This window comes from Microdochium trichocladiopsis, assembly GCF_020744255.1.
Source record: "Microdochium trichocladiopsis strain MPI-CAGE-CH-0230 chromosome Unknown B0I36scaffold_2, whole genome shotgun sequence".
NCBI lineage: Eukaryota > Fungi > Ascomycota > Sordariomycetes > Xylariales > Microdochiaceae > Microdochium > Microdochium trichocladiopsis.
The window spans coordinates 168,842-183,422 of record NW_025763545.1 but is presented as its reverse complement, the minus strand read 5'-3'; the positions used below and the strand labels follow the sequence as shown (position 1 = coordinate 183,422).

At 53.2% G+C, this 14,581-nt stretch overlaps 3 protein-coding genes across 3 annotated transcripts; 1 reads left to right on the top strand and 2 right to left on the bottom strand.

Annotated features, from left to right (window-relative positions):
- Window positions 1-1,420: 1,420 nt before the first annotated feature.
- On the top strand, window positions 1,421-3,710 carry B0I36DRAFT_358836 (uncharacterized protein; the record flags this gene model as incomplete). Its single annotated transcript, XM_046158028.1, has 3 exons — window positions 1,421-1,593; window positions 1,666-3,437; window positions 3,508-3,710. The coding sequence occupies 3 exons, from the start codon at window positions 1,421-1,423 to the stop codon at window positions 3,708-3,710; spliced, it is 2,148 nt and encodes a 715-aa protein (XP_046016207.1).
- Window positions 3,711-4,184: 474 nt separating this feature from the next.
- On the bottom strand, window positions 4,185-4,911 carry B0I36DRAFT_358835 (uncharacterized protein; the record flags this gene model as incomplete). The annotated part of the gene is made up of 2 exons (XM_046158027.1): window positions 4,185-4,254; window positions 4,469-4,911. The coding sequence occupies 2 exons, from the start codon at window positions 4,909-4,911 to the stop codon at window positions 4,185-4,187; spliced, it is 513 nt and encodes a 170-aa protein (XP_046016206.1).
- Window positions 4,912-6,865: 1,954 nt separating this feature from the next.
- On the bottom strand, window positions 6,866-7,981 carry B0I36DRAFT_358834 (uncharacterized protein; the record flags this gene model as incomplete). The annotated part of the gene is made up of 2 exons (XM_046158026.1): window positions 6,866-7,410; window positions 7,864-7,981. The coding sequence occupies 2 exons, from the start codon at window positions 7,979-7,981 to the stop codon at window positions 6,866-6,868; spliced, it is 663 nt and encodes a 220-aa protein (XP_046016205.1).
- Window positions 7,982-14,581: the final 6,600 nt, after the last annotated feature.

The window sequence follows — 14,581 nt, the reverse complement described above, 5'->3', positions numbered from 1 at the left end:
TTGCGCCAGCGTCAAGTGCCGCTGTCTCACATCATGAGTATCATGAAGGAAAAGCATGGCATACACGCAAGGTAGAAGCATCTCCCCGTCTTCCACTGCAACTAGGTCTGATTGTTGTGCTCGCTGACACTGTAGACGCAGCGAGAGCCAGTACAAGCGCAAGCTCCAGAAATGGGGCTCGCAACTATACAAGCCACGGTCCCGCCGAACGAGGACTCCCATCACTCGGCCAATCCACGACGAGCCGGTGGTTTCGAAGGCCCCCCCGACAGGGCCATCGGGCCGTGCCCATGCCTCGACACAACCGAAGGCGACTGCATCGCCCTTTTATACTCCAGCGGTTGTCTTGAGCGACTTTGGCGCGCTGGACGTTCCTTTTCGAAGGCTGAACGTCGCAACGCAGAGCTGGGAGCCCGAGGCGTCCCGACCATTTCGATACCATCATGTCTCGTCCAACAGTGCCCTAAGGCCGGGGACGCGTTCGAGACTAGAGGCCATGACTGGACCTACATGTGAGTTATGCCAGCCAGCCGCTATAGAAGGATGACTAAACGGTACGAACGAGCATCAGATTCCTCACAACCCCCGGCTGCCGTCTCCTGGTCTCGACAGCAGGCCAGTATTAACCATGTCGAGCAAGCCACGCTAGACTGGCCGAGCGAGGATGCCATTGGCATGGATTGGCCGCAGAGGGGGTTTCTGGAGGATATGAACGAGTTCATGGCCTCGTTGGAATCTCTTATTCCCTTGGATGGAGGGGTGTCTTGATGAAGGGCTACAAGCTGGGTAGCTGAACAGTGCATCGCCAGCGTACTTGACACCTAATCTGACGTCGTTCTGTGTCGAGTTTGTGGTCACGCTGGAAATGCAGGAGCAAGCTGTGACTAGTCAGACCCCATCCACTGCAGAAGCCACCACGGATGTGCATGCAAGCCCAGGCTCCGGACTCGACTTGGTACAGACCACGGGGCCCCGTCATCCCTGGACCTGGCTTGGTCCAGGATGGACCACTGAAAAGTTCGAAATTGTTTGAAGCAGCAACTGCTTTCCTGATACTGTCCGCCTGCCTGCATTAGATCCCTAGTCTAGCTGCATGCAGCCCCTGCCCTTTCCAGCCAGTCACGTTTTTTCGAACTTCAAAGTCCTACATGCCACACGGTCAGGCTTTCGTGGACCAATGAGGAATTTCGAACTCTGCACAGCCCCTGTCCGTGCATGCCCCCGGCTGAATGGGCAGCAGGTCGGGCCTGATTGATCGCGAATCTATGGCAAGCAGGCGATCCAGCGCACCTTGGGACTTCTCTATATAGTCTCATGCGCCAGCCGCCCTCTGTGCCTTACTTGTATCAACCTCGTCACTCAACGATCCCCGCGTCCCACATCTCCTACATCACACGGCCTCGCGCTTGGCAGGGGAAGAATGGACGACTCGCCTGATCCCCCGCCAGCACCTCGTCGCCGCGGCCGACCGCAAGGCCCTGGTGCCGACGCACTCGACCTCCACCGCGTGGACATTGAACGGCTGCGTGGTCAGAATGCCCCCCTGCGCAGAATTATGGGCATCATGAAAGACAAACACGGCATCAGGGCTGAGTACGATTCCCCAAGATCCGCATCCTTGCGTTGCATGGCCGTGGTTCTTGACTAATGGCGTCACCTGGACAGTGAGAACCAATACAAGCGCAAGCTCGCCCAATGGGGTCTGTCACGAAAATACAGCCGCGAGAGGGCCATGTCGCCATACTATGACCACCCCGATAAACCATCATTGCCTCCAGCAGATGCAGACGTCATCAGCCTTGCACTTCGCTATCTCGAAGAGGATGGGTTTGCGAGGACAACCCTTGATATAATGTGGGCCGATGACTGCATCAAGAGCTCCCAGTCCAGTATCAGAAGATGGCGAGAACTAGCACCATCGAAGCTCCCTGGCCAGGAGAGGTCTTGGGAAACACCAGTCGATCTGAATGCAATTGCCCGACGATTTGCGCTCGACAAGGATGACTTCCGCATCTGGGCGTATTGTGATCGATTTCATCCCAATAAACGGTTCTCGAGACATAGGAAAACACCAGGGTCATACATCGCCGATGACTTGGAGAATGTTTTACAACAACTGCGCTGCTCTGAACCAATCGAGCAGGAGCTGGTCCTTACTTTCATGTTAGCGCAAGGCCACCTGACGGGGCTGTTGCAGCTTATAAGATGGGCCGTTGTCGACTCGAGGGACGATATTCTCTGGATAATACCACACCTCAGTGCCGAGCAACACCATCTTTTGCAAAAACTCGATGTGGAGACGATAACACTTTACGTATTGGTGTGCCTGCGTTGTCGGTTGCTACACGAACGTGGTGATTTCGCACCGTTTGGCGACATGGTCTTCTCGAGTTCATCGCCGTCATATACTACCATAGAAGCCTTGGACGATCTCTCGCCGCTCGTTGAAGCAACAATTGCAAGCAGTACTGCGGCGCAACAGCATCTCTATCCGCTGCTCGATTTCGATGTGGCAAGAACTGAAAGAAAGCTAGATGGCTTCCGCCAACGTCGCAGGATCCTGTGGCCCTTTGGCTTTGACCCTGCACAAGAGCGACTCGAAATTGATGGCAGCACCATGTCACTGAGCCATGCAGAGGAAATCAAGTTTCTCATGACGACCGGATCACATAGTCATCTCGCTAATCTAAGAACTCGTTTCATCAAGGAGCACCAATGCCTTCGCCTGGCGATGGATGTTCCAGGAGCGATTAACTTGGTGGAACCAGACAGCACGCGAGCCTCGAGTTTGCATCGGCCAAAACACGCGCGAGGCACCAACACCATCGAAGGGATAGAACTGTGGGCCTCGGCTATGGCTAGCCTCCACGCTGTGGCCAGAGGAACTGCTTCGGTTGGGGTGCAGGATGCCCTATCTCTCGTCTGTCTGGCACGAGCCGTCCAGAGTTACGGCCTTGCCCGGCGTGCTGGTGGTCCATCTCGCAATGATTCCGCCGAGTTGTTTCTCGCAGACCTGAGCAACTGGGTCACTGTTGTCAAGCATCATGCACATATCTCTGGCGAGACGGTCTCCCACCAAGCACAAAGGTTCTGCAACGTCGTCCGGCTCACATGGGATCTCCTCATTCCTGACGATGAGACTCCTTTCAATCCAGAGACCTCGTCACTGATCCTGCGTCAGATGCTCGCTGCGGCATGCCACCTCATTCGACTCGCGCTGTGCAATCTTGGCGTTGAGCAGCAGGGCATGACCTCTTCACCGCCAAGATCGACAGGAAGGCCAGCAACGCAGACTTCGCCACGAGAAAGCGAACGTGTCCACCCAGGCAAAGACCCCCCGGGTTTACAAGCCAGTATACTAGCCTTTGTGGCTGCCTCCGTGGCTGCGGCCTCAGCGCTGGGCTTCATTCTCGGCCTTATGCTTTGCATGATCTCTGGTAAGCTCCATTCCGGCCGTCTTGGCGGCTGTTAGTTCAGTACTGACCTGTTTGCGTCTTTCATCTTCAGTTCTCGCGAACATCATTCGTTTTGCATCTCCTGCTCCGCCCGCTTCTCCGTTCCAGCAAGATCTCGTGTTTGCCTCCTCAAGCACACCTTCGCCGCCCCACATTGAATGGCCTGTCTTGCTTTCACGTCCAGCGACCCCGGAGTTCGGTCCATGGCATCCAAAGACCAGCCCGGGACCGCTGGCGGAGTATGGCAGGATTTGAAAGATGCTTTGGCTTCCCTTGGTTTCCGTATAGTGCGCATAAAGATTGCTAGTCATCACTGTCATTATCTTCGAGCGAAGGATTTCAGCTTCAGTACAATTATATCTTATTTTCCCGATCTCTTCAGCGTCAAGTCACGTCTCTGGCTTTGGTGGGCGTCTTCAACTGCTGTTGGGGGAAGGCGATCGGTTTATTAACTATTTAGAACGTTCTCTAGACAAGCATGTCCTCGACGGCTAATGGAACAGCAATACAGATAGTTGCACCGTTTGTTTATGCAAGCTACGAGCCAATCCCCGAATCAGTCTCCTCTTTGTGTGTTGATATTTAAATGAGTGGAAGTACGCTCTTGGGCAGAAAAGGGTCTGCGATTACCGATCCTGGCGGGCGCAATATCCAAATACAGCATCGGCAACAAGTCCAGCAAACGGCAGCTATAGTCTTGGCTATTTAAAATAGAAAGCAGACTACAGCTTAAACTCGGAAGGCCGTGAAGTGGTTCTCGATACCGGTGGTGGAACCTCCAGCCATGAAGGTATCGTACCTAAAGTCCAAGAGGTATTTTGTTAGCCGCAAGTGCTATTTGGGTGGGGCAGACGACATGGTAAATAGCTTCGTGGAGACTGCAAGTTTTCAGATTATCAACCCGGTTCGAAATTATGGCTTACTGTTGGGTTTGTGATGTGTTAGCGTTTCTCGATCTTACACAAAGGCTGGAGGCTCGCCAGAGGAGAGAGGCACATACCACTTCATCATACTGCTGCTCGTCAAGGCCGGTGAGGTCGAACGTGGTACCATCTGGGAAGACCATCGTGTCCGGCTTCTGGCATGGGCCCTCGGACGCCTCATTGTCGCCGCCGCGCTTGCGGCCGACAAACACGTACTTGCCGGCCCTGTACTTGGCCGTGGGGAAGCACATGTCGGTCTGGCCGTTGCTGTTGCCCGAGCCCGCCACGTCGCCGGTGCAGCCCTCCTGCCAGTAGCCCGTGGCGTGGACTCTCCACTCCTTCGGGATCGCGTTGAAGCTGAGGGACCGGTTGGGCCACTGGCTGTTGGCAGAGCAGCACACTCCCGGGTTGATGCTGGTGCACCGGGTGTAGCCACCGGTGCAGCCGTTCGTGCCGGATGAGTACTGGCGGATGTCGATGGCGGTGGCGGTGGCGGCGAGGCAGGCCAGGACGGCAGGCTTTGTGAAGAGCATATTGCTTTTAGGGTGGGAGTTTCAAGAGTTTGTAAAAGTGGGAGTAGCTTGGGAGTGAGGACAGAGATGGGCTGTGTGGTTGCTGGGTGTGTGATGTCCAAGTCAAGTTTGGATATCCGTTGAGCATTGGCTCGATACTTATACTTGTCGAGCTGTGCAACAAGACGGCTTGCTCCCTCATCATCGAAGACTCGCCGCAGCAGGCTTGCTCCAGGTAATTGCTCGTCCACGTGCAGCCTAATCATGGACTCCGGTGCCGCGAAGCGGACTTGACCGCCCTCAGAATCAAGCTCGCGCATGTTCTCGAGAGAGGCCAGCCGTATACTATCGTCCCATGATTCACAACCTAGCATCGCAAGGTTGATTGGCTAGGACTTGACGATTCGGGAAAGACTCTGGCCAAGAGCGAGCGGCAACTCAGAGGGGCAATGCTGCTGACTTGCATGCGGGTGCTATGAATTAGTGACAACTCGCGCCAACGCCGGCGAATAGTACTGCCTGATTGGGCCAACGGTGGCCAGAAACGCAGGGCATGGCATAAGCTTATGACTTTTCTGCAACCACCATCACGGCTCTTGCCGCGGTGCACCCGGCCAGTCACAGCTCCTTGATCTCATTTGACATACCCAAACTGGCAATTCGCGTGCACCCCTCCCCCCCTTCCCCGCGCCGATCTGGTATGTCTAGTATGTTTGGTATGTCTGGTATGTTTGGTATGTCTGGTACCTGAAGGATCGCAGGGCGCAGCACCCGGTCAGACACGAAGTGCTCGCATTACGGTGACACCGCGAGTACTCAGCTAAGCAGGGTGCATGGGACGGCACTCACCATGAGCTGTTCTAGGACTTGGGAGCCGCCGAGTCGCCGATCCGACCGCTCAGGAGGTACTTGGCGCTCCTATGGATAGTTCCGTTCCGTGTTTGGGGCCGGCCAGAGTGTGCTGAACATGGCGAATGCACGGCACACGCGGCCGACCGTGGTGGGATCAAGCACATGACCGTGTGAGGGGCAAAAAGACCATCTTCCGTGCATGGATCTGTCTTACGCAGGATCATGATGGCCGTACGAATACGAGGTATTACACTCAACGACTCGCCGTCTGACCACGGTGGCAGTTGCGGCGTCGAGAGGCCGGTCGATTCCGCTTCAGCGGAGAGTGACACAAAGTCACTGGTGCTCGAAAATGGCTTGTCCGGGGTGGGATGGAGTAGGGAGATACTTCTCGATGAATGGGTTCTGAGAGTGTCTCTGGATAATGTTAGTCAGGAGAGGGAGTGTCTCGTTGTAAGGCCTACAAAGCCGGCATCCTGATCCTGCTGTACTCCGAGAAGGGGCCAGTGGTCTTGCTGGACCCATATCCGGATGTGCTAGGTAATTTTGCCGCCCACTTAGGAGGTAATTGTGGAAAGCGACCAGGCTGGCGACGTAGTGGAACGGGTAAGAAGAGGTACACCACTGGCAGCCCCTAATGCTGCAAGTACTCGGTTCCTACGCTGTCCGATCTTCTCACTCGTGTATGTACATACGGGGTCTCCTCCTTCCATTGGTCTGTGCGTTCTCTCTCTTCAATCAGGGACTGCTGAAGTATGATGAAGACGAAGAGGCCTGCTGCGCTTCATACTGCTGCTAGAGACATGGCACTCCTCCTTGAATCTTCTTGAGACCTGTGTCCAGAGATTTATATCACGGCTGATATAATAGGCATATTGTTGTCTGCCACTGCGCAATATGTATCTTGCAACGTCACACAGGGCGCATTCAATGCATCACTGAACGCGACTCGATCCCAGCAAGGACAACTACAAGATCTAGGACGCTGACTGGCCCCTTTCTGCCAAGAAAATCCGTTCCTAGTTCTGGTGCAATCCATCGCGCCACTCATGCTCGCCGCGGAAGCCGACTTTCATGTGGAATGCGTGGTTCACTTCTCACTTGAGATAAAAGTCTTGCGTCTCTAAAATTGAGCGTCCCCTCCTCCCCATGCTGAGCATTCTGGCGCCAGCTCGGTAGCCGCGGCTGTGGAGTATCCGAGAGAGCGACGTTTGTCGTCAACCTCGACCTCGAAGGAACTTGGCGGCAAAGAGTCTGGCGCTTCTGGCAACTTGGGAAATAGCTGAGCGTACTGTGGTATCTGGCGGACCGCTGCCGCAAACTTGCAGAAACAGGGGTAGTCAACGTACCAGCTTGACAGCTCCCGAGAGCGAATCGCGAGCCGCGTCCGCCAGTACGCCTCGGCACTTGTTTCTAGGAAGCCTCTAGCCCCAAGGCTGACGATGTCGTGTGCCATCATCCGCTCCCAGTGGATCAGCCGGAACGCCACGGAGTCGTTTTTCTCCAAGTGTGGCAGTGGCTCGCAGACGGCTGTGATCATGTCGGATCTGAGCCCACGTACAACGATAGTGTACATGTCGTCGACCTGCTGGGGCAGCGAATGCTGCCGGCTGGCGACAGCAGAAGAGCGCGGGGTGACTACAGCCGGCGGATGCCAGTTGCTGTAGTCTGGGGCCAGGCTGGCGTAAGTAGGCACCCAACTTGGCAGTCTCCGACCGCCAGGAGAAACGCACCCAGGAGATAGTTGGCCGTGTCATTGTGAGTATCAGGTGTGTGACGCGGGTGAACAGTTCGACGGGACTCTTGCCCACGTCGAGCAAGCCATATTGCTGCACGATTTGCTCGTCACTAATGAGTCCCGTGAGTCCGAAAATGCGGTCTCGAGGTTCGCGACACTCGTGTGTCAGGGTTTCCTTTCTTTCGCATTACTTTCGCCTAGCTGCTCCGGCTTAGATCACTGGTACATGTACACAAACATTTGCTTGGTCGAGCGCGAAAAGCATGAGCCCGGGCCAGAGGTCGTTTAATTTCATGTCGATCTGTACCGCTGCCTCGCCGTACATGCTGCGCATCCGTAGAGTCCCAGCCGTCGTTGCCAGGCCCTTGCTCGAGGAGCCCAACCGATATTGACCTTGGCCAGCGCACTGGGCACGCGGGCGTATGCCGTCTGTGCCGCGAACATGGCGGCATGGCTGAAGTCGGCGTGGCCTGAAACGAGCACGAGCTCGCGCGCCAGCATTGCCTCCTCTATATGTCACCCTTCCGCGGTCCTTGGGTGTTAGTTGTAGGGATCATTTGAGGCCCAAATCTGACGTATCCTAAACCACCGATTATGGTTTAGTTACGGGAAGCAACCCGCTTACGGCCGTGCGTAATTTGAGGCAATCTTATCAGTTTGCACTGAGTCACTACAGCGATCAGTCCCCATCCAATCCCTTTGCAGCTCGACGCGCTGGCTGCCTAACTACATCGCTGGGCCATTTAGGCTCTGATTGGGTAGCTTAACCTGGGACACGACTTCGTAGTTACCACGGAGACCTGAGTTTAATAACATCATCCGGGTGCTATAACGTAATCCACAAGTGGGTGAATCACACAAGTGGATGAATCAGTCCCCCGCCACTTTCGTACAGGCTGTCTTCTTTCCCCCTTTTCTCCACCAATAATTATGGTACGACAATCAAATGAAAGCGATTTAGTTCTCGCGCTAAATGCGCTTCAATCGAACCAAGAATTGAGCGTACGAAAGGCTGCACAGATCTATAATGTATCCTTCTCAACCCTCCAACGTCGACAACACGGCCGACCTGCGCAACAAGATATCCGACCACCTTGCCAGAAATTGACCTCGTACGAAGAGGACAGCATCGTACGATATATAATCGACCTAGATTCGCGATCGTTTCCACCGCGGTTAGGTGGTGTTCGAGAAATGGCGGATCGACTCCTCCGCGTGCGCGACGCGCCACGCGTCGGAACGAACTGGGCCTCAAACTTCGTACGACGACAACCAGAGCTCCGTACGCGTTTTAATCGAAGAATCGACTACCAGAGAGTCCTCTGCGAAGATCCAGACGCGTATCGCGCGTGGTTTGAGCTCGTACAAAACATAATCGCGAAATACGGGATCCACGATGACGACATCTACAACTTCGACGAAACGGGCTTCGCGATGGGCAAAATCTCCGCCGAAACTGTCGTTACAACCTCCGATCGACGCGGGAGGCCAAGAGCCGTACAACAAGGTAATCAGGAATGGGTTACAGTAATCCAGGGTATCGCGTCGTACGGCTATTCGATCCCGCCGTACATTATCTTCGCCGGGAAGGTCCACCTCGACTCCTGGACCGCGAATAGCCCTCTACCGGCCAACTGGGTAATCGCGCTTTCAGAAAACGGTTGGACGACGAACGAGAGAGGCCTAGAATGGGTAAAACACTTTGATTTCCATACAAAGAGTCGTACGAAGGGTACCCACCGCCTCCTTATCCTCGACGGCCACGAGAGCCACCATTCCGTCGATTTCGAGCTCTACTGCAAGGAACAGAATATTGTCACGCTCTGTATGCCTGCTCATTCGTCGCATAAGCTCCAGCCTCTCGATGTTGGGTGTTTTGGACCTCTGAAACGGGCGTACGGTAAAGAAATCGAAGGTCTAATGCGGGCGCACGTAACCTACGTTTCAAAGGAGGACTTCCTCCCAGCCTTTTATAAGGCGTACGACGCTACAATGACCAAATCAAACATCCAGGCAGGCTTCAGAGCGACAGGCCTAGTACCGTACGACCCGAATTATGTGATTTCACAGCTAGATGTGAAGTTTCATACGCCGACACCGCCAGGTTCCTCTGCTGGACTACCACCCCCATGGGTTTCAAAGACGCCGAACAACCCAATTGAGACCGAATCGCAGACGAAGTATATTGAAAATCTCATCGTACGACACCAGAATAGCTCACCGTCGTCCATTGTTAAGAGCGTACAGCAGCTAAGAAAAGGAGTCATAATGATGGTACACGAGCAGGAGCTTATGCGCCAAGACCTCGCCGAACTTCGAGATGCAAACGACCGCCTCAGCCGCCGTCGTCGTACGAAAAGAAAGCAGCTACAGAAAGGAGGGTCCCTTACGATTGATCAGGCAAAGGATTTGAAGGCTCAAATCGATGCGACGCGGCAGTTAATAGCGGAAACGAGTCAGAATAGTGGTCGTACGAGGAGGCCCGAAACGCGCGCGCGACGATGTGGCGTCTGCGGCGAGCCCGGGCATAATGCTCGTACGTGTCAGAAAGTTGTATCTGCCTCTGAAGAAGAGGATTCCGAATAGTTTGAATTGATTTGAGGCGTTATGGTTGAATTGACTTATACATTGTCGTACGAGTACCCGATAACTGATTCATCCACTTGTGTGATTCACCCACTTGTGGATTACGTTATCGTTAGTGGGAAAAAATCTCAAGAAAATCACCTCGACTTACTTGATTCAGAATTCAAAATGTCCTCATGGGAGTTCTGCGACTGTTCCGGCTTTGAGGACGATCTAGATATCGCAGGGACCGGAGTGGGTTCATTAGGGTTATTGTTACGACGCTTCCATGGGCCACATGCTGACCCGTTGTCGGTTTCAGGTGATATTCGTATTTATTGCATTATCGGCACTCGCGATAGTTAGCACTTGTATCTATCTCGCTATTATTAGGGCTGGTTTGAGAGATCGCGAAACTTTCAATCCGCTTGATTATGTTTTCCGTAGGTACCTGTGTACGCCGTTTGTAGACCTCTTGCGCAGGATACCCTAGGTTAACTCCCGTCTGACTTGGATCGAGCCGACGCTCTTCGGCCTGGTCCAGTCCCTCGTTGACACGTAGCTGGTTACCGGGATCGCTATGTTAAGCGCCGCGACGATAAAGCTGCACCACGGTAGCATTAGCGTGTACTACTTCAGTTTGGTTACGAATATGGGCTGGTTTAGTAGCGGTGTGCATCTCCTGGCCCTGCTGGCCATCCGGACGGTAGTGGTGGGCAGTATGAAGTAGCGTTACCGCTGGATATACCCCTTAGAACCGGGCTGGAGGGGTTTTGCCGTAGGTATAAGTAGGAGCGCCGATATCCTAGTGCGTATTACTGGCATGTTGATTATAGCTGGCCTGTTCCTCTACTGCTTATTTATTTCGGGAGCCTAGGGGTGGTACGAAAACTTTGAATGCCCTGTAAATCGCGCCTGGGACTTGCCTAGAGGGGGTGTGCTACTTTAATGGATAATTGTTAACTTCGTGCTTGTCTTGTAGGCCTATACTGAACGTTGCCTGAGCCTATGGCCCTGGGCAGGTAGATTGTGGATCGACAAGTGGAGATATTATGTTCTGGATTATAAGAGACTTCCTGGCGCTAGTTATTAAAAACTACTACGGTGGCGCCTGCTATATATTTGGTTCTACTACTTTTGGAATTCGGAGACGACCGCTGTCCTTCTCGATGGCTTCGTATGGTTCGGTCTTGGTGTTTATTGGATAATCAGTGATAGGAATTCGATGTACGAGTACCTGAGGTGCGAGGACCGGTAGAAGGAGGATAGTATTGAGGGGTTCGGGTAGCTTGTTCTAATTCTTCTACTGGGGTGTCACGATCCTGCCTCCGGGGTCAGCCGTCTGGCAGGGCGCTGGGGTTGCTGTTCTGCAAGATAGGTAAAGCCTGTGCAATAACAACTAACACTCTGCTGTCGTTCTCTCTCTAGGTTGTCGTTCGTGTCTCTTGGAAGAGATACCAGTCTCGGCAATTGAGTGACTAGTTCAAGTGTGGGTGAAACTGATACTTAGATTGATCGCTGAAGTACAAAGGTAACGACTGTCTATAAGGAGATCCTCCGTCTCTATATATCCTTTGTCCTTCATCGTGCCCGATAGTTCCTTGTTGCGTTGCCGACCCTTGGGGGTCGTGCCTGCGACGACTTCCTGTCGGTTTGCTAACGCCTGGTTGTCGCGTCCGCGATAACCGCCTGTCGGCTGCTGACGTAAGGTGAGTGATTACGTAACGTGCCCTCAACCTTCGCTTAACCCGCCCTCGTCCTTGGCCTGATCCTGCGGCCTTGTTTGTGCTAGGCCTGTTTGTTACCTCAGCCCTAAACAGTTCCCCTGTTAGTCGGGTCGTTATATTATCCCCCTTCCCCCTTAGGCGCTGTCCTTAGTGATATAAGAAAGGTGTGGCCCCGCGACCTAATGTCCTAGTCTTCTTTCCTTTCTTAACGCTAACTATACCGCCGCTAGGTCCCTGTAACGGCCAACCAACAGGGGATGTTTGTTTGGGCACTGAAGAGTCCAAACAACTAGGCCGCAGGATCAGGCCAAGGACAAGGGCGGATCATGTGGCAGTAACCGTTACAGGTTTCTTATGTAAGCACGATAAGGGACGATAAGGAAGGTACGTACCGGTCATGCATATCTGCATGACCAACACCACGCCAAGAAGGATGGTCATCAATATATGCATGACCATCAGGATCAGATCCGTGACCTGGCCACGACCATCGGGGCCAGAGTCATGACCACGATGAAGGACAAAGGATATATAGATGCGGAGGATCTCCTAGATACACAGTCACTACCTTTGTACTTCAGCGATCAATCTAAGTATCAGTTTCACCCACACTTGAACTAGTCACTCAATTGCCGAGACTGGTATCTCTTCCAAGAGACACGAACGACAACCCAGAGAGAGAACGACAGCAGAGTGTTAGTTGATCTTGCGCAGGCTTTACCTATCTGCAGAACAGCAACCCCCAGCGCCCTGCCAGACGGTTGACCCCGGAGGCAGGATCGTGACAGTCCCCTACGGACCCCTCGCATTTACTAGCGTCGTGATCCCGTCTTAGATCTTACTTCTGAACGCGCCGCTTACGCGCAGTTTATTAATTCTTCTACGGAGGACTCCGCAATACCTTATACCCGATGTTTCCGTTCCGGGTCTAGTATGTCTTATCGGATAGTTCCGGACTCCAATCGTTATAAGCGCTATGTTCGTAATAAGAAGTCCTACGACGGTATCGCGTGTCACGATCCGATCTCCGGGGTCAACCGTCTGATCGGCGCTGTGGGGTTTATGTTCTGTATAAGGCAGGTAGCAACCTCATGCAATACTGACTCCGTGCTTGTCGTGTTCTCGGGGGTTGTCGTTCGTGTCTCTTGCGAGATATCACACTCGGATCAATTGAGTGACTAGGTCAAGTGAAGGGTGAGGGTGATACTTAGATTGATCGCTGAAGTACAAAGGTAATGACTGTCTACAAGGAGATCCTCCTGGTGCTATATATCCTTTGTCCTTCATCGTGGTTCCCTGGATCACTTGGTTTCCTCGTGATCCTGGATCGTCTTGGATCCTTGGTGATCCTCGGTGATCCTGGATCGTCTTGGATCTGTGGTGATCCCAGCGATCCACTTCCGTCTGGCTGACATAATGGGATGCTTATGTAACCAGGGGTGTGCTGCCCCGCGTGCATGACCTGCCCTTGTCCCTGGCCCGATCTTGCGACCTGTTGGTCGGGTCGTCATGTCACGATCCTGCCTCCGGGGTCAACCGTCTGGCAGGGCGCTGGGGTTGCTGTTCTGCAAGATAGGTAAAGCCTGTACAATAACAACTAACACTCTGCTGTCGTTCTCTCTCTGGGTTGTCGTTCGTGTCTCTTGGAAGAGATACCAGTCTCGGCAATTGAGTGACTAGTTCAAGTGTGGGTGAAACTGATACTTAGATTGATCGCTGAAGTACAAAGGTAATGACTGTCCACAAGGAGATCCTCCGTACTCTATATATCCTTTATCCTTCATCGTGGTCATGACTCTGAGCCCGATGGTCGCGGCCAGGTCATGAATCTGGTCCTGACGGTCATGCAGATATTGGTGACCATCCTTCTTGGCACAGCGTCGGTCATGCAGATATGCATGACCGGTACGTACCTTCCTTATCGTCCCTTATCGTGCTTACATAAGAAACCTGTGACGGTGCTGCCACATGATCCGCCCTTGTCCTTGGCCTGATCCTGTGGCCTAGTTGTTTGGGCTCTTTTGCGTCCGTAACAAGCATCCCCTGTTGGTTGGCCGTCACACGTCACACCAGTGTCCTACTATCTACAGCCCTATACCTCAGTACTTGTAGCATAGTTATGCACATTATATATCTCTACCTTATCGACACGAAATCGGTGCTAGATCAGCCCCGTGCCGTATCGGCAGCGCATACGGGCCTTATAGTAAAGTGTGACGACCCGACCAACAGGTCGCAAGATCGGGCCAGGGACAAGGGCAGGTCATGCACGCGGGTCCAAGAAACATTACCTAAGCCACCATGATGAGTCATCCAGGACAGGACCACGCCAAGACCGTGGAACTGTGCCAAGAACTGTGGGACTGCGCAGTCCCAGTAGGAACTGCGCAGTGCGCCGATAGAACTGACAGTTCCAAGGCACGGCAACACAGTTCACGATGAAGGACAAAGGATATATAGAGCCAGAAGGATTTCCTTGTAGACAGTCATTACCTTTGTACTTCAGCGATCAATCTAAGTATCACCCTCACCCTTCACTTGACCTAGTCACTCAATTGATCCGAGTGTGATATCTCGCAAGAGACACGAACGACAACCCCCTCGAGAACACGAGAAGCACGGAGTCAGTATTGCATGAGGTCGCTACCTACCTTATCCAGAACATAAACCCCACCGCGCCGATCAGACGGTTGACCCCGGAGATCGGATCGTGACATAAAGCTAGCGGAAACTGTGCTGAAGAATAATATAATAATAATAACAATAGAGCTAGCTAGGGACGCGAAGCTCGACTACGATATAATGCGAA